This window comes from Colobus angolensis, unplaced genomic scaffold, assembly GCF_000951035.1.
Source record: "Colobus angolensis palliatus isolate OR3802 unplaced genomic scaffold, Cang.pa_1.0 Scaffold73, whole genome shotgun sequence".
Classification (NCBI taxonomy): Eukaryota; Metazoa; Chordata; class Mammalia; order Primates; family Cercopithecidae; genus Colobus; species Colobus angolensis.
In genome coordinates, this window is record NW_012121043.1 from 10,418,743 (window position 1) to 10,438,243 (window position 19,501).

General features: G+C 33.1%; 1 protein-coding gene across 2 annotated transcripts in view; it reads left to right on the plus strand.

Moving 5' to 3' along the window:
* The window catches only part of EPHA6 (EPH receptor A6), a 952,571-nt gene that overhangs the window by 41,944 nt on the left and 891,126 nt on the right, over positions 1-19,501 (plus strand). For both annotated transcript variants that reach the window (XM_011927614.1, XM_011927615.1), the window contains exon 2: positions 12,961-13,025. In XM_011927614.1, coding sequence (XP_011783004.1) covers positions 12,961-13,025 — 65 coding nt within the window. The remainder of the gene's footprint in view (positions 1-12,960; positions 13,026-19,501) is intronic.

Genomic DNA, 19,501 nt, shown 5'->3' on the forward strand with positions numbered 1-19,501 from the left:
GTAACAAATTACCATTAATTTAGCGTCTTCTTTTTTTGAGATAGTCGCCCAGGCTGGAGTGCAGTGTCACCTTCTCGGCTTACCGCAACCTCTGCCTCCTGGGTTCAAGTGATTCTCCTGCCTCAGCCTCCTGAGTAGCTGGGACTACAGGTGCATGTCACCACGCCCAGCTAATTTTTGTATTTTTAGTAAAGATGAGATTTCACCATGCTGGCCAAGATGGTCTCAATCTCTTGACTTCATTAATAGATTTTTCTGTGGGCCTGAAAGCTAAATTAGATTTATAGCGCTTCTCATAATATATAATTATATATTTATTTTATACTTTCTGTTATTTTCTGTTTTTCACAGGAGATTGTAATCACCCTGAAGGTGGAGCCTATGTTTGTTTTGATCCAACTTTATACACAGAACCTAGTGGATTGTTTATATATAAATACATAATATATAAAAATATATATTATATATAAATATATATAAATGTGTGTGTATGTGTCTGTGTATGGAATAAATAAATACACATTCATAGAAAATATTTTAGGAGTATTGTAAATGAGAAGGAGTAATTTGAAGATAAAATAAGTTTTGAACAGAAAATGGAGAAATCAAATTTTCATTTCAAATAGACCACCGAGGCTGCATTGAATTCAATGAAAGAAACAAGATGAAGAGATCCCAGTTGAGTTAGATGGAATTGGTAGGGGTTAGAAAGCCATATATTTGAAGATGATTTAAAAACCTTACTGTATTTGTTCTCTATTACTGCTGTAACAAATTAGTACATATTCAGTGGTTTAAATAACACACGTTTATTTGCACAATTTTGTAGGTTAGAGGTCTGACATGGATATCCCTAGGCTAACATCAAGGTGTTAGTGTGACTGCATTCCATTCTGTAGGTTCTAGGAGATAATCCATTTTCTTGCCCTTTTTAATGTCTGGAGACCACCCACGTTCCTTGGCTGCCTTCCTCTCTCTTCAGAGCCAGCAATATTGCATCTCTGCCTTTCTGGAGTCACATCTTCCTCTAGTTCTCTGACTTTCTCTTCTACTTTAAGGACCTTTGTTACTATATTGGGCCCACACAAACAATATAAAATGTCCCCCATTTTGAGGGAGATTAGCAACCTTAGCGGATTAGCAACCTTAATTCATCTGCAACCTTCATTTTCCTTTTCCATGTAACAACACATTCATAGGTTCCTAGGATCAGGATATGGACAGCCTGGGAGACAGGTATATTATTCTGCTTACAACATCCAGTTTGTAAACTGATAGATTTGTTGTTAATATTGAGGGATGAGTTATGGCTAGGATATTGGTTCACAATTTGTGTACTTGGGCAGATGCTGGGTAACAGTTACTGAAACAGAGAAATCAGGAGGTGGTGCCTATTTAATGAGAAAACAGTGAGTTCAGATGTGAACATGTTACATTTGAGAGGCCACTGAATTGCGTCTGAAGCATAGAGGGAAATTTATGCTGTAGATACTGTTTTGGAGGTTGACAGCATTAAAATAATAGTTGAAATCCCTAAACTGATAAATTTTCTTTGAAAAGTGAAAGAACAGAGAAAATACAGAAGAGATTCCTGAAGAACATATAATTTTGCATTTTTCCAAATATGGCAGCTTTATGGAATATGATGAAATATGAACAACTGAAGTAGAATAAAAATATTAAGATAATTTACACAGAAACTATTTTCATTGATAAATCAATGGTTGTAAGTCTATACAACTCTTATTGTTCTTCACCAGTAAAAATTAGAACTGCAGTATATTTACCTCTGTTAAAGGCAAGTTAAGGCTGGCCCTGGGTGGCTCTCACCTGTAATCACAGCACTTTGGGAGGCCAGGGTTGCATAAGGTCGAGGCCAAGGTGGCTCAAGATCACTTGAGCCTAGGAGTTCAAAATTAGCCTGTGTAACATGGGGAAACCCCATCTCTAGAAAAAAGTACAAAAATGAGCCGAGGGTGGTGGTGCACATCTATACTCCCAGCTACTTGGGAAACTGAGGCAGGAGAATCACTTGAGCAGGGGAGGTGGAGGTTGCAGTGAGCAGAGATCGTGCCACTGCACTTCAGCCAGGGTGACAGAGGAGACCCTGTCTCATAAATTAAAAAACAAAAAAAGAGGCAGTTTATGGCAGAAGCAACCTGGCCAACTAATATTGGACTCTATGCCTAAAATTTTAGCTTCCTCCCCAAATCATGAGTCATGGTCAGCAAATGTCATTGTCCTTATTTGAAAATAAAATCAGCCTATAGAATCAGAATTTTACTCACATGTAAGAAACTTTGGGAAAAAATATTGGTTTATAAATCAAGTGAATCTACAGATAGAACTATTTTTCTTTCCAAAAAATTAAAACTTGCCTGGGCGCGGTGGCTCATGCCTGTAATCCCAGCACTTTGGGAGGCCGAGGTGGGTGGATCACGTCAGAAGATCGAGACCATCCTGCCTAACATGGTGAAATCCTGTCTCTACTAAAAAATACAAAAAATTAGCTGGGCGTGGTGGCAGGCGCCTGTAGTCTCAGCTACTCGGGAGGCTGAGGCCGGAGAATGGCGTGAACCCGGGAGGGAGAGCTTGCAGTGAGCCGAGATCACGCCACTGCACTTCACCCTGGGCAAGAGAGCAAGACTCCATCTCAAAAAAAAAAAAAAAAGTTTAAAACTAGGCCTTCTAAAATTTAGCCAATAAAGGATAGGCAATAACTATGGGAACTATTACATATTTTGTAAATAGTGTCTGAAATACTAGTGTTATAGTTGGCAATACCTATATTCGAAAAATAATTCCTATAAATAGAAAATTTATCTGTGTTTCTTCAGCACTGTTCAAATTTAACAGCTTTAAAATGGGTAGATACAATCATTCATTTATTAAGTGGAAACAGATCTAGAGGATTTTTAAAAAGTAAAACAGGGTCACTCCTTTCTAGTAATTTAGTACTCTCTAAGAAATCTTTATCTGTAATTTGGTCCTTTGAATGTATTTACCTGCAGGGAAGGAGATTCCCTGGGGAGTTAAATCATCAGTGAATAAATCAATCTCATTTATAAATGAGTCTCCTGTATGCCTGATTAACAAGAACCAGTCTCCTAAAATATGATCATGCCTCTTCGGAGGATAAGTATTAATCTTCTCAGTCACAAAAGCTGAGGATAGAATTTTGAACCTGATTATTTCACTTAGTCATCAAAATATTAATAGTTTCTGAACATTATAGAGTTCTTTGCCATAATCTATATCTTGGGTAGTCAGTAAGTTAAGAAAACTGATCAATGTCTTATGAACACCTACATTTGCTTTCTTATGCTTAATTGTACTTGGGGAACCCATATTGAATAAAATATTTTCCATTTGCCTACATGTTAAAATGTCATTATCATTTCTTTTGCATTTACTTTATTGCAGAAAGTTCTGATGATAAACAATTTGACAATAGTACTTAATGATTTGCTTCCCTACAGAGTAATGATAATAATGCATTTATTGTATTTTATAGTTTATGCCAACCATAAAGCTTCCATCTGTCATTCTTTTCTCTATATTGAAGCCATGCTGCTCTTGGCATGGGTCACATTTGTAAATGTTTCATTTATGAACCATTCCTCCTCCTGACTCCTCTGCAATACAGAAATATGCCAAAAAAGATTAGCTGCCTTACAGTTCATGTGTCTCTAAATTTGGCATCACATTCACTGTGACATTTCCTCAATAGTTTCCAGTAGGAACTTGTCCTACATAATTTTCATGATTTTATTTATCAAATAATTGTGCAAAGAGCTGTTTAATGTGTAAATGATATGACAACTGGTTGTCTTAATATTTTTTTTAAGTCTTCACGTTTTTCCTGCCCATTTCTCTCATTATAGACTACTCTGTTCTACAGTCAGTGTTACTTACTAAACTACTACAATCCAATTTAGCTATACAGATGACAACACATAATTTTTAGGCAAAGATGTTGAAATCATGGTAAAATGATTAGAAAATAACGTTTTCATTTACATTATTTTTTTGTAGCATCTCCCCAGAATGTATATTATTGTGTCTGGTTTAATGACCCAATACCCATGTTTTGTGAGCAGGTTACTGTGAAATCTCAATGTTTGTGAATAGAATTTAGTTAGCTGCTTGTAGAATATTGGCAGTTCAGCTCTGCCTTTTTTAGCATCTAAAGGAACTAGACTATAGGTAATTCAGAAATCAGCTGGAGAAAGGGGGTGGGGGAATCTAAGAAAAAAACACCATTGTTCTTAGATTTCTCTTGAATACTTGTCAAGTGGATTAATTAACAAGAGAGATTCAAAAGTTGAAGAGGAGGCAGTCATGACCCATGCACAGCAAACAAACTTTTGTGTGTTACTCTTATTGTCATATATAGAGTAGCCATGCTACCCTAGCAGGGTGACTAAGAAGATCATAGTTTATTGAGAGCTAGGGTTGATACTACGCTTAGAGAATTACATGGTTTAGGTTAGAGCAACACCCAACAATTAGTAAGATAAGAAATACAATTTGGCCAAGCATACAGTATTAAAGCAAAGTAGAGAACCCACGAAGTAGATAGGAAAATATGTAACCTAAACAGTGGTTAAATTTCTTGGGACATGATACAAGTTGGAGATTTAGGAAGTCTCTTTCAATATATTTCTGTGAAAAATTGCTTGTTTGTCGTGATATTAGGTATGCCATGAAAAGTCCCAAGTCAGTGTTACCTGAAAGGTGCTATAATCAATTCAAATTTAACTTGGATAAATAAATAACGCAAAAGGGAAGAGAGGAAATGATATTTCATAAACACATCTGTATGCTATTTTAGTTAAATTGTTTTCTTCATATGATGGATGTTGGTTATCAGATAATAGGGGGGATAATTTGAACACTGTACACAGAGATGGGGATAGATGTCCAGGGTTTGGACTGAGAGTGAGCAGTCTGAGGGCAGTCAGTGCTTCAGGGTTTGGGGCCAACAGGGAACAGAAAAGATGACTCCAAAAGATACAAATGTGTGTCCTCTCAGAACCCCTTCTGGGCTCAAAACAAATGCCCACTTTGATTTAATCTTTTCCAGAGACCACTTTGCCTCTTAACTACATCTCAGAAAGATCATATGTAATAGCCCTTGACTTTTGCCATCACAGACCAAGTACAGTGGCCGTTTAAATTTCATCCAGCACCTGCCTTCCTGCTTACACTATACTGCTTTTCCAATAGTTGGTTAAGAATGTTCTTTTCTAAGACATGCATTTCCTGCCCATGCTCCCTTTCGATTACCTCATTCATTCATTAATTTTCTTCGAAAGATACACGCCCACAAACACCCCCCCAACACACACACTCACACTCACCCACATGTTAAAGTAATAGTTATAATTGTGCTGTCTTGATTTGGTTATAATTTCAATGGACAAAAGAATTCTGTCATTTTCAAGTTGTTTAATATGTATTTGTTTCAAAATTATGGCAGCACAATTAAAATTTTTATCTGACAATGTCTTATTGCTGATGACTAAAGGTTAGATTACAAAAGTGTTTACCTCTGATAATGCTTAATTCTTTTTTTTTTTTTTTTGAGACAAGTCTTGTTCTGTCATTCAGACTGGAGTGTAGTGGTGCAATAATGACTTGCTGCAGCCTAGAACTCCTGAGTTCAAGCGATACTCTCATCTCAACCTCCTGAGTAATGGGGACTGCAGGCACACACAATCACACCTGGCTAATTTTAATTTTTAATTTGTAGAGATAGGGTCTTGGTATGTTGCCTACGCTTGTTTAATTCATTTTTAAAACATCTCCCACTCTACGTAAAACAGTATCTCTTTGGACAAATTTGGCAGACATTTCCTGTATTTTGGATTGTTTTGGAGAGTATTCTACAGGTAGGAAATTATTTCCCTTTCTGTTGTCTACTGGGATGCATTTAGTCCTTGGCACATCTATGAAAAGTGCGATAAGTGGTACAATTACTGACAATTTTGATGGTGATTTTGAAGATGTGATATGGGATGTCTGCCCTTTTAGAAGAGCAATTTAATTCTACACAGTCTACTAAATAGCTGCAGTCATTTTTTTGTCTGCACCTTCTAAATGAGGGCATTTTAATCGGTTCTGCTATATATGTGTTTGAATAAACTATGGCATGTGAGTTGACACAAAAATCCTAGTAGCGAAAGTCGTAAAGTAGAAAACTGGTATACCTTGAAGGTAGGCATTGTAACTTAGACTTTCTATATCCTATAGTGTCCAATATATAGAGTCTTAAATATAACAGAGACTCAATAAGTGTTTGTTGAAATAACGTCAAAATGTATAATGTAAAATCAGGTAACATCTCCTGACTGCTGAGGTCCTAGTTATGAAAGTTAACATCTATTTTCATTATGTCCATGTAAGTGTAATGGAGAGAACAAACAAAACTGCAGGAAGAAAAATTTTTCCATCTTCAAGAAAAAAGACTAAATTTTAATTCTCAAATTTTTTTTTCACAGACTTTTTTATTTCCTTTTCAACATAAAGCCACTGTTATTTTTTTTTAAAGTAAGGGTTTCAGTAGTTTCTTTTAGACCTTTCTTCCACTACATAGAAATGGTTTTGCATTGAGATGGCCATTATATTGTAGATATAACTTTCAAGTAAGTAGTTATAATCTCTTTTATCAGGACCGTTAAACCAGTGATTTAAGTGTATTTCAGACCTTGAGTTTCATAATATTCTTCAAAAAATTGGAAAATGTCCAAAGCCCATAAAAGACAGGTGGGACATAAGAAAGGTTAGAACTAGAAAGGCAAGACACATGTTTGATGCTGTGTAAGCAATGGGGAACATGTTCAATGGTTTCAGCTAAATGGGGCACTTCTTTGTGAGAGATGAGAGACTCACAACATTTATTAATACAAGACTAGAAAATCTAAGACTATAGCCAAATTGTATTTTCTACCTCTTTAATCCCTGAGTAATTGAGACAAATGTAAATCATATAGGTCTCAACTAAATTTGCTTACAAAATGCTGAAGATATCAAAATAGAGGAAGCATCTAATGCTGTTAATTAGGGACATGTCAAATTTTCTTTTACTCATTTTTAACCACAGAGATAATAGAGCAGTTTTATAGGAAAGCACATCTTTTGAGATAGCTCATTAATAAATCTCAATGACCTTGCTCAGGAGCCCAGGAGGGAACCTGTAGTTTGGTGACCTTGTGATAGATCACATCCACACCTGAGTTATCCTTTGGTCTCTGTGGTAAGTGCTGGTAATAGCAGGTTTTAGGAATGATTATAAGGCTGAAGCAAATATAGCTCTGTCAGTCAGGATAAGGATCTGGAGGTTCTTGGAGTGAGTGAAATAAGAAGGTATGAAAGTCAAGATGAACATTTCTAGTTATATTTTAATCAACTATTAACCGTTCATTATTTGGATGAGGTTTTCAGTGATAGTTCTTGCTCTAGAGTATAACTTGCTTTCTAAGTAATAGCAAACTGCTTCACTTGATTTATCCTGAAAGTAATTTAATTAGGAAGAAAATTATATAGCTTCAGTGTTTTGCCCTTTTTTTTTCTAATCAAGATAACAGTGAAGAAAAATAATTTTTGATTTTTATAGCTTATTTTAGATAACTAAGGGAATCATCATCTAGTTTTAAGAAGGGACAGAGATATTTGAATGTTTTCTGAAAAACATACTCTCTAGCAGAGTAGAAAACTGAAAGGTGTAAGTTCAAAAGTTCTAGACTTGATTTTATTCTCTAATTAGAAAAACTTAACCTCACTATTTTCACATTACCTTATACTTAAAAATCAAATTTTCAATCTCACATGTAACTGAAGGGATAGATAAAATTAATAATGAATGCCCTCTATGTTAAAAACAAGGAAACAAGCAAAAATGACAAAAAATAAGAATAACCACCACAACAAAACAAAATGTTATGAGTACACCTAATGAACAAATAACTGATCTCAGGTTCTAGATAAAAGTAGCTTCGTTGTTTTTAAGAAAGTATGATCCTCTTTAGAAGATTTTTCCTTAAAATATTCCCAATACAGAGAGGGCCATATCAGGAGTCAACATAATTCAGTGTCTATTTAAAGCAATCTATGTTATTTTTTTTTCAGATTTAAATATGGTTGCAACTCTATGTGAGGGTAGATCCCCATATTATGTATATCCAAAAGTAAAAATTTTTGGTTCTTACCTTTCAGAAATATACAGTGGTGTTAAAACTGGATTAACTTGATAATCTAAATGTCAGTTTAAAGCATTTAAACATTATTATATTCAAATGGACTGCTTCTAAAATGTAATGTAGAAAGGTGCATGTTTGTTTATATATCTGTAATTTGAAGTATTCTCTGATTGTATCTGGTCATGATATTAGAAGTACTGCCTTTGTTTACTTGTGTTTTTTCAGATGGGAGATATTAGAGTGTTACAGTTAGTGGAACATAGAACCATCATAAACCTCTGCTGATGTGTTGTTACTGAGTGACTTAGTAACTTTACTTAGTAACTTAGAACCTTTAAGCTGGGCCTTAAAGTTTCTAAATTGAATGATTCTAGGAAGAAACCCCTTTATTTTTCATAAGGTTTGTTAGACAAAGTTCTGAAACATGTATTTATGATTGTCTGAACTTTAAAACATATTGATAAATCTTTGGACTCAGTTTACATGACATTGACTTAAATTTTTACAACAAAATTATCCTAAAAGAATAGCTACTTTTTTAGTGGCTTGATTCATCTCATCCTTGTTTAATTTTTCAAAGTGATTTATGAATAAAATCTCATCTTTTTCTTACTGTGCTATTTGAATAAAGATGATCTTCTATTATATACTATAAATCAATATGCTAATTGTTTTTAAACTATTACCTTTTAGATTTACTAAAATGATGTAGTAAAGACTTGATAAAATATTTAAAGGCAATAAATTAATATTTATTTTTTTATTCTTAGGTAATAATAACTTTCATATTTAATCCAGATATTTTCTTTTAAAACACAATGACATTTTCTTATAATTTCCAAAAGCATGAATAAAGACAACTCAAACTAAAGGACACGTTCAGAAAGAAATACAATATGCTGGAAGTTTTTTTCTAAAAGTTAATAGGAAAATTGTATGCAGTTATACAGACATGTCGTATGCATTATGTTGCTTACAAAACAAAACGTGTATTTTCAGAACTTCATTTTGATCACCCCAACCTATTTATTTTTTTGTTTTATTCAGTTTCTCATTTATTATGCTATGAATAAATAATTGTATTTTCATTTGTACTCTTTACATAAATAATAGGTGTTAATTTTCCTATGTAAACATCATTATTATATTAAAAATGGAAAAGTATTGACTTTTTTACTGATGCTAATGTTGATGTAATTTTTTTTCCTCCTACTGAATTTACAGTGTTTTTGCTCTCTGGTAGGGTCTAGATAACTTTTGTTTGGAGCCAGCAGGAGGAGCTCTCACCTTGCTGGGTTCAACGTAATTAGTGTGCCTGAAAAACCTGAATTTGTGGGGGTTTTTTTGTATGTGAAACAAATGATAAAATTAAAATATTTGTCACATATATCCAAAATTCTGAATTTTATTTTGATATTAAAGTATCATTCACCTGTCTGAAATGCAAATTTGGAATCTTACTATTTTTAAGAATTTTTAAGAGGTATGATTGCAATTTAATGAAATAAAGCAGTTAGGTAAATCTTTTTCTGGAAGATACTAAGAAACAACAATAAAAAATGTTTCCTAAGCATTTGCACTGTAATAGGTACATTCATATTTTTCTTTTTTATTTGTTTTGAAGTGAATATACTTCACAGTTTACAATTATGAATACTGAGAACAAAGCAGCCTTGATATGTTTTAGAAACAATAATAATTAAATGAATTAACTTACTGGTCATAATTCCTATATAAAACTTACAAAAAGGAAATAGCTGTTGATAGATTTCAATACACTTTAGACATTTTTAGACACTTAGCTCCAGTGAACCCCTTGATTTGAATATTGTGATTTGTAGGCTGTACCAGTGAATTTTCTGTAGAAATCTTTGATGAGAAAATTAGAATCAAACTTACAAACATTTAAAAATCACCAAAAGAAATACTGATGTTTCTGTCCATTTAGTGAAGTACATATTAAAACAATAATGAGATACTGTTGCACACCTGATAGAATGACTTTAAAAAACTGGACAAAATCAAGTCCTGATATGTACAGGAATGGGAAAACCATACGTTTCCCTACTGAGAATCTAAAATTTCACAGCAGTTTTGGAATCCAGATGGATAGTCTATTTAAAAAACACACATTTTCTGTATAACCCACCAATCCTAGTCCTAGTTATTAACCCTGGAGAAATAAAAGCATAGGTTCATACAAAAAATCTATATAGGAAAGCTTGGAGTGACCTATACATAATGTTCTTCACTGGAAATAGCCCACATGTCCTTCAACTAGGGAATTCCATACAGTGGAATCGTTTTCAGCAATAAAAAGGAACAGTTGAAACAAGCAGTGACATAGATGGATCTCAAATGCATATGCGAAGTAAGGAAACCAGGCTCAAAAGGCTACATGCTATATGATTTCATTTATTTGACACTCTGGAAAAGGCAAAGCTACAGGAAAAGAGATCAGATTAGTGGTTGCCAGAGGATAGGAAAGGGATTCCTTATAAAGGGCCACAAGAAATTTTGGAAGGGTAAAGGCCGTATTCTCTAGCTTGATTGTAACCGTGGTTACATGGCTGTAGGAGTTTCTTATGATTTACAGAAATGTACATTTGAAGAGGGTGGATTTGTTTTAAGCCAAACAAATTTTAATAAATCTAACTGATAAAAAATGGGGAAATTTATAGATTAAAAAAATCACTTAAATAGGAATGCCAACTAACTTATTAGCACTTATTTGAATCGGTTTCTTTTTCAAATAAATTGAGACAATAAAGAATATTGAACACTGTCTAGATATTTCATTGCATTAAGGAATTATTTTTTTATATTAATGAATTAAGGTTTAATAGGCATATTAAAAGAGTATTTTACAAATACATGTTGAATTTTTATACAGGTGAAATGATATAATTCCTGAAATTTACTTCAAATAAATCTTGCAGTAGGGAAGTAGGTAAAAATGTATAGATGAGACACGATTGGACATTAATTGGTAATTATTGAACCTGAGTGATGAGTATGTGAGGATTCATTGTACTACTTTTTCTGCTTCAAAAAGTGTTTGAAAATTTTTCACAATAAAAATTAATTAAAAATTATGGCTTAGTTTTACAAACGTATGTTTAGTTAATAGATTTTGACAATACTAAAGGAGTATTCTGCAATGAGTAAGCAGAGTTTAACCTAGGAATTTAAGAATACTTTCATATTTTAAAAATGTATCAATAAAATTTATCACAGTGGTTCACCTAAGTAAAACTTCAGAATCCTTAGACACCAAATGGCAGATGCCAAATAACGTACTCACAGTTGCATTTTTTAAAATTATAAATGAGAAACCCTCAACTGGGTGCCTTGGCTCACGCCTGTAATCCCAGCACTGTGGGAGGCCAAGGTGGAAGGATCACTCGACGCCAGGAATTTGAGACCTATCTGTATAGCATAGTAAGACCTTCTCTCTGCAACAGATGAAAAAAATTAGCTGGGCACAGTGGTGCATGCCTGTAGTCCCAGCTACTCAGAAGGCTGCGGCAGGAGGATCGCCTTGAGCCTAGGAGTTCAAAGCTTCAGTGATCTATGATTGTGCCGCTGAACTCCATCCTCAGCATCAGAACAAGGCCTGTCTCTTAAAAAAAAAGAAAAATAAAAGAGGAAAAAGGTGTTCCACTTCCTTGGCAAGATGAAAAACCAGAATTAATGATGAGATACCAAAGCATTGTTTCTCAGAGTTAGGTCCATATCCTACTGACATCTGGAGGCCTAGGAGGTAGTAGTTAAAAGTAAATATCTACTGAATCATGAGCTCTCCACATTTACCTGTCAGAAACACTACAAAAACCCTCCTTGGTTGATCTCCATCTGTCCCCATCATTTCTATCACCTAACTTCCCCCAAATAGTCTCCACCCCTACAACTGAGAACTGATTTAGTCATATTTCAGTTAGTTTATAGAAAGTATTCTAAAATTTAAAAAAAAATCATATATCTGATTGAAACCCCCTCATCCTAGACCAGTTCAAATTGGATCCGCTTTGCAAAGTTCTTCCAGGACTGCCAACCCAACTTTAGCCTAACTTAATTGCTAGGGTGTTAGTATAGTCTTCACTTTTATAATTTAACAGAAAATGTTATTATGTGTTTACGTGTCTGCTTTTTTGACCGCATTATGAATTACCTTTGGTCAGGAAAAGAGATGGATGGTTTTTACATTTGGTTTCACACCCTTTAGCCATAAGTAAACTACCTAGTATATATAATAATAATGTAGTCAATGCTTTAAAGATTGTAAGATTTTTCAAAATGATTTTTTAATATTTTACTGATTATATATAAGGACATTTAATAACACAAAAAGAGAATTTTTTACACATTTAAGTCTGCTTTAATACAGGATTTTCTTACTGAATGTGGTGTATAAAGACTGCATATGAAAGTGGGGGAAAAGCAAAGTAGTTATTTTATCAGTTTTAAACATCTGCTATTAAAAATGACTTAATTCTGTTTAATAATTTCATTTAGCATTGTTTAACAAAAATATACATAATTTAATTTCTAAATACTTTATGCATTTTATCATTACTTAATACTATTTTATATTATTTAATATGTAAATAATTTCTGAAGTAAGATAACTCATTAAACTTAATTCAGTGAATAATAGTAAGCATAATTGACATTAATGAATTAAATAACTTCAATAATTTAATATATTTTTGCATTAGTTGAGAAATTCATGGAATTTTTATTTTCTATTTAATTTCAGTCGTGTTGCTTGATACAACAACTGTGCTGGGAGAACTAGGATGGAAAACATATCCATTAAATGGGGTAAGTTTAAATATCTTTGAAAAATCACTGTCATTGTTAGGTTTTTAAGATCTCCTAACAATTGATGGAACAGTGAATTTTGTGGCCTACTTGTTATGAATTTTGGCATATAACTTAAATCCCATACAGAAGATTGAAATACAATTAGAACTGGTAATCAGTGGGAATGATATGTAGAGATCCTTCCTTTCTCCTAAATTAGTAATTATTCTTTAATGCTGTGTTTATACATAGTAACATTAGAATATCTCCCATATAAATGTTTTCCTTAAATATAAATTTCTACGTGTAAGTTTATGTATGTTATATTTATGTTACATTTGATACCCTCAATGAGTATTTGTGCATAAATAAACTTTAAACTACCACAGTATAAATGGATGTGCAAATATTAACAATTTGGTTTTTAATACAAAATACAAGTCTACTAAAATATTATGCATTTTTGAACTTGGTAAAAAGATACAAAGTGATTAGGTTTTCGTTAACTGAAATAGTTGTATATAAATGCTTGTAAGGATGTATAATTTGCAAGATATAGTGTTTCATGGACCAACATTTTAGCTATGGTTGTACTTGACTTTTTGTATATTTTTATATATTTTGCATCATTTTCACATTACAGTATATGTCTACTTGTTTTCATACTAAGCTAAAATAAAAGTGGTTTGTAAAGCATTTTACTTTGATTTTTGTCTAGTTAATCAAAATATTGAATGATAGAGGCAGTCACATGTTTTCAGATACACTTGGGTTAGCTTTCCTTTTTTTCCTTAGAAATAGTAGTTTTCTTATTACACATTCTTAGTTGACATTTTCACATTGCTTCTTCTATTATATCTTCACATTTAAGTCTCAAGGAGAAATTGATCCAAATATGTTTTGTTCTTTTAGAATCTTTCGCATCTTGCTGTTTGAATTTAACATTTTACAACAACAGTTATTCACTAAGTGTGTATTTTCAACTAAAATATCCTATGAAGAGTTAAATCTTCCTCTCTTCAACAGCCCATTTGCTTCTTTAGTTTGTAAGTTTTATATACTGTAAGTTTATTTTTCTGGAAGTTTTGTTTATTCTACTAGAACGCTCATCAAACTGTTTCTGAGGTATGTATCTTAAACTAGGGTTATGCTTTTATGTTCATTCTCTTATTTCCACTAAAATGAACAAACATTAGTATTGTTGAGTATATTAAGTGGGTCATGTTTGTCACTTTCAAGAAATGAATTAAACTTTTCTAAAATACCCTTCATATATGTGTGTGTATGACTGTGTGTGTGTGTGTGACTGTATGTGTGTGTGTAATCTTATGAACAGTAGAATAGATTGATGGTGTAAATAAGTTTTTAAAAATATGCAATTTATTTTTTTTTCTCTTTTAATGAAGAGAATAGATTACTGGTAGTAATGGAGCTTTACTTAATGCTATTTATGGGTTAAAATAAGGAATTATTCAGTAAGGATGAAGAACTTTTAAAAGAGGCTACTGAAAATGCCAAGAATGAAAATAATCTAGCTATCAATACAGGTTACAGTATTTAAAATCCACCAGAACCATTAATCAGTTTATAACATGTAAACTAGCATTTATATCCATACATTAAAATTGTAATTATATCTAATTGACATCATATAAAGTTTTCAGGTACTCAGTTTCACTGAGCCATGCTAATTTGATTGACTATTTTAACAATTATATTTTTACATAGACACTAATTCAGTTGATTTTATAAATATGTCATGGGTGGAAGAGATATGTAGACAATATAATTGGCAATACATGATGTAAACTATATTTGGTATTATAAATAATATATTTCCAAGGAATAACTTTTTAATTGAAAAAAAAGCTCTTCCTGTAAACAATTAGACATTTTTGAAATTGTATGATGTGCTACATAAAATACAGGAAATCTAATCATTAATTTCATAGATTTTTTTTTACTTAAAATCATCTTTCCACTAGTAATATCATGCTAATATAGTTACAGAATTAGGCATTCAGAGTGTGCCTGTGAACAGACCAATAAATAGACATTTCAGTAGGAAATTGAGCATCCCTGGTTAGTAATTATGGAAAAAGGATGAATAGTCTGAACAAATAACGTTTTAGGCTTACAGAAATGAAAAGAGAATTATGAATTTTCTAAAACACTTGCTTATCAATTCATTTGTGTCACCATATACTTTTTCTTTTAATCATTGTCCTGAATTTAATTTAACAAACTTCCATTTTATGTTCCTCTATGCCAAATACCCTGTTGTTGTTCCTAAGACAGATTTTTCTACCCTCAAGGGGTATTGAAGCACAACGATAATTATACAGAATCACTAGACTGAAGAATGTGTCTTCAGGTTGTTCTGAGTAATGTTTTGTGAAATAATAATAAAAAGGAGAAGTTAATTCTGGTCAGGGAAAATTGGGAATAAGAAGTTGCATGTCAGCTCTTTCAAGAAAAAAAAAAACACCGTGAAGGAATGGCATATGGGCTTGAAAAAAAGGGAGAAGGCAACTTCTAGGTGAAGGGAGTGGCTTGAGCAAAGGCACAGAATTATTTCATGTATGTATCAAGTTTTAGGAATGTTGAGAATCATTTGGCCTGTAGGGATGCAGTGGAAATCATTTGACTGGAGTGGAGGTATATAGTGAGAAATAGGACCTGTAATCATAGGCTAAACCATGTTTTGCAAGACTTAGAATTTCACTAAGTTGAGGTAGATAGTGCATATCTCTGCATCAGTAAGTTAACTTTTAAAACCTATGTTTAATGTGTACATGGTGGATGAGATCTTTGTTACATAGTTCTATTGGGCTTAGAAATAGCCACTATAGTATACAAAAAAAAAAAAAATACCATTTTCACAGTGGAGTACCTGTTAATTAAACATTAAGACAAAATTGAATGTTAGGAAAACAAAAGTGCTGTTGGATAATACATCACGTTTTATTTTTGTGACAGTTGGAGAGTAGAAAACTTTGTGTTTCTCTAATACTGAATATTGGTTTTGAATATCATATTTGATAGATAATTTTTGTGTGCTCTGACTTAGATGATCACTAGGGCTTCGGCAATGCAATGTAGTACAAGATATGTGATCCTATCTGTTGGCCATAGTGAATTGGTATTAGGAAACTTACCCTGAAATACTTCATGTATTAGCCATGGTTCTTTGGAGAAAGAGAACCAATAGGAGATATATCTGTATCTATTATGTATATCTGTATCGGTTTTTCTACCTAATGAGAGAGATACTGAGATTTGTTTTGGGAATTGGCTCACATGATTATGGAGGACATGGAGTTCCATGATCTACAAACTGAAGAACAAGGAAAGTTGGTGGCGTAATTTAGTCCTAGTCCAAAGGCCTGGGGAGTGGGTGCTGATGTCAGTTTCCAAGTCAGAAGACCCAAGAACCAGGAACTCTGATTTCTAAAGGCAGGAGAAGACAGATGTCCCGGCTTAAGAAGAGGGAGCAAATTTGTCCTTCCTACATCTTCCTCATTCTGTCTCCATTTCAGTGGATTGTATGAGGCCAAGTTACATTAGTGAGGGAGGGCAGATACTCTTTAATTAATCTATTGATTCAAATACTAAACTCTTCCAGAAACATCTTTACTCACACACCTGGAAATACTGTTTTAACAGTTATCTGGAAATGACGTTGTAGCAGTTATCTTTAGCCTAGTCATGTTGATACATAAAATTAACCATCACAGTTAGGAAAATAAGAAAACATGTTACTCATGTGTAAATAAAAGCTGTAAGTAAAGCTAACAACTAATGATTTTTATTTTTATAATAGAAGAAGCATAGATTACAATTAAACTCTGTAGAAAGATACTTTATTCTGTTAATCAGAGCCCATGATTTCCAAATATAATTTTTCCAAAGATGAAAATCAGAGATTGGATGTACTGTGATAGAGAATGGAGTATCTACCAATAAACATTTGTTTTTATAATGCAATTTAAGAAGTAATTCATCATAGTACAAGATGTCAGTATTACAATTTGATTCATCCTAAAATTGAAATTATCCAAAACTATAACATACATATATTCAAATTCTGAAAACAAATTTTGGTGATAATTTCTGTTGGTGACTATGGATTGTTATAGTTACTGTTTTCAAACTGATATTTAAAAAATTTTTCTTCTTAGAAACTTCACAACATATACGGCAATGTTCTAGACACCCATCGTGTTAATTTCAATTATATTGTTACGTATTTCAAAGAAAGGCATTAGGTTTTGTAAATTAATCAATTCTGTCAGTGGGCATTTCTTTAATATCCATGTTTGTAAGACATTTGATAACTGTAAGGTGTTAATTACCATCCACATAAGGGAAAGGGCTTGATAATAGTACTCATATCATTAGATTATTAGAAGGATGAAATTATGTAATATATGTAAAGAAGTTACAACAATGTCAGGATCATAATACACATTACATAAATATTATTGTTAGGAGTATTGCAAGAACCCCAAATATTTTAAAGAAATCAAAAATCCAGACTTCTATATAGAGCGTTTGTTTCTTTGCTTTTTCCAGAATCATGTTTTATCATGTATCAAATATTGTTTTCTTTTGAACCACAATTATATTTTTGTGCCTTTGTTTACTTAACAAATAAGACAAAAATATAGAATGAGTACTTTTTTCATTTAAATATAAATAAAATACATATGTATACTCATTTATTTAATCTTTCACTGCACATTAACTATGTGAAAAATGCTATTTTGCGTACTGGAAGTGGTGGTGGACATGGTCAGTCATTACAAAAATATATGAACCCTCTCGGGATCTAGTAGTAGTTATGATCTTTAACTGTGAATAGTATATTCAGGTTTGCTTGATATATAATCAAAACATATGTTATATGTTATTAAGTTAGCTTCATAACCAAGAATTGCCAGAGCAAATATGGGCAGTAATAATAGAAAGATTGAAAGCAAATATGAGCAGTAATAATAGAAAGACTTATTTACCCTAGAGTGAGATTCCAGTGTGGTAACTGCCTCTTAAAAGATGCTGAATTGAATTAACCAAATGAGATAGAATTTGAAGGCTAGTGTATTATGTTCCTTGAAAGCATTTTTCTAGAAAAGAAAAGTAAACCTGGATACTCACTGGGAAGAGATAGATACATGAGACATAATTCTTACATTTCTTCCTTTGGTTTGATGAGTCAAATATTTTAAAAGAGCAGCCTGTAAATGAACAGCTTCCTGCACAGAATCTCATGTGATGGCTGAGCCTGTTTGAAGACGGTCGTGTTTAGTACCCAAACGTTCTCTTACCATCATTTGCAGTTGGAGGAACACAATCTGCAAAGCCAATGTTTGTTTCTTGAGACCATTCCTTTCAGGGGCTTGTCCCTGTTGAAGCACATGTCAGCACAGGTGAGCTCATGATTGCCTGGAGATCTCCTTGTGGCTCCTGGGACAAGCAGAGAGGAACACATGGCATTTTAGGATAGAAGCCTCCTGTGTTTATGGGGGGTGGCTTCCAAACTTGCTGTCTCCTCTCCTCTTCTTTGCTTTATGTAGATTTAAATTTCTGGCCTATTTCATTTTTCTTCTCTCCAAAGAATGTCTTTGAACATTTCTTGTTCTTGCAAGGTAGATCTGCTGGCAACACATTCTTTGAATTTTGTTTGATAAAGTCCTCATATCTTCTTCACTTTGGAGGGAAAATTTTACAAAGTACAGAATTCCAGGTTGGTGAGCTTTAACAAATCTCTAAACACTTTAAATATTTCACTCCACTCTTATTGCTTGCGTAGTTCCTGAGGATGAATTTTATGTAATTCTTATCCTTGCTCCTCTATTCTTAAGGTGTTTGAGTCTTCTGGCTTCTTTCAAAGTTGTTTCTTTATATTTGTTTCTTTTTTTTATTTGATGTGAGAATATTTTTTGAAATTTGAATATGGTATATGTAGATACAGTTTTTCTGGCATTTATCCTGGTTAGTGTTCTTTGAGCTTCCCGAATCTGTGGTTTGTAGCCTGACAATAATTTGGAGAAATGTCTCTGTCATTATTGCTTTAAATAAATATTGTTCTCTTCCTTTCTCTTTTTTTCCCCATCTGATATTGCCATTACACATAAACTGTTGGATTTCTGCTTCCTTAAATTATGATTCTCAGGCCAAGGTGGGTGGATCACCTGAGGTCAGGAGTTCGAGACCAACCTGGACAACATGGTGAAACCCCATCTTCACTCAAAATACAAAAATTAGCTGGGCGTGGTGGCGGGCACCTGATATCCCAGCTACTCAGGAGGCTGAGGCTAGAGAATCGCTTGAATTGGGAGGTGGAGGTTGCAGTGAGCCAAGATCATGCCCCGGCACTCCAGCCTGGAAGACAGAGCAAGACTTCATCTCAAAAAAAAAAAAAGTTATGATTTTCTGTATCCACCAGTCCATCTCTCCAATTCTGGGCCAGTATTTTACTCGCTGATCTAAGT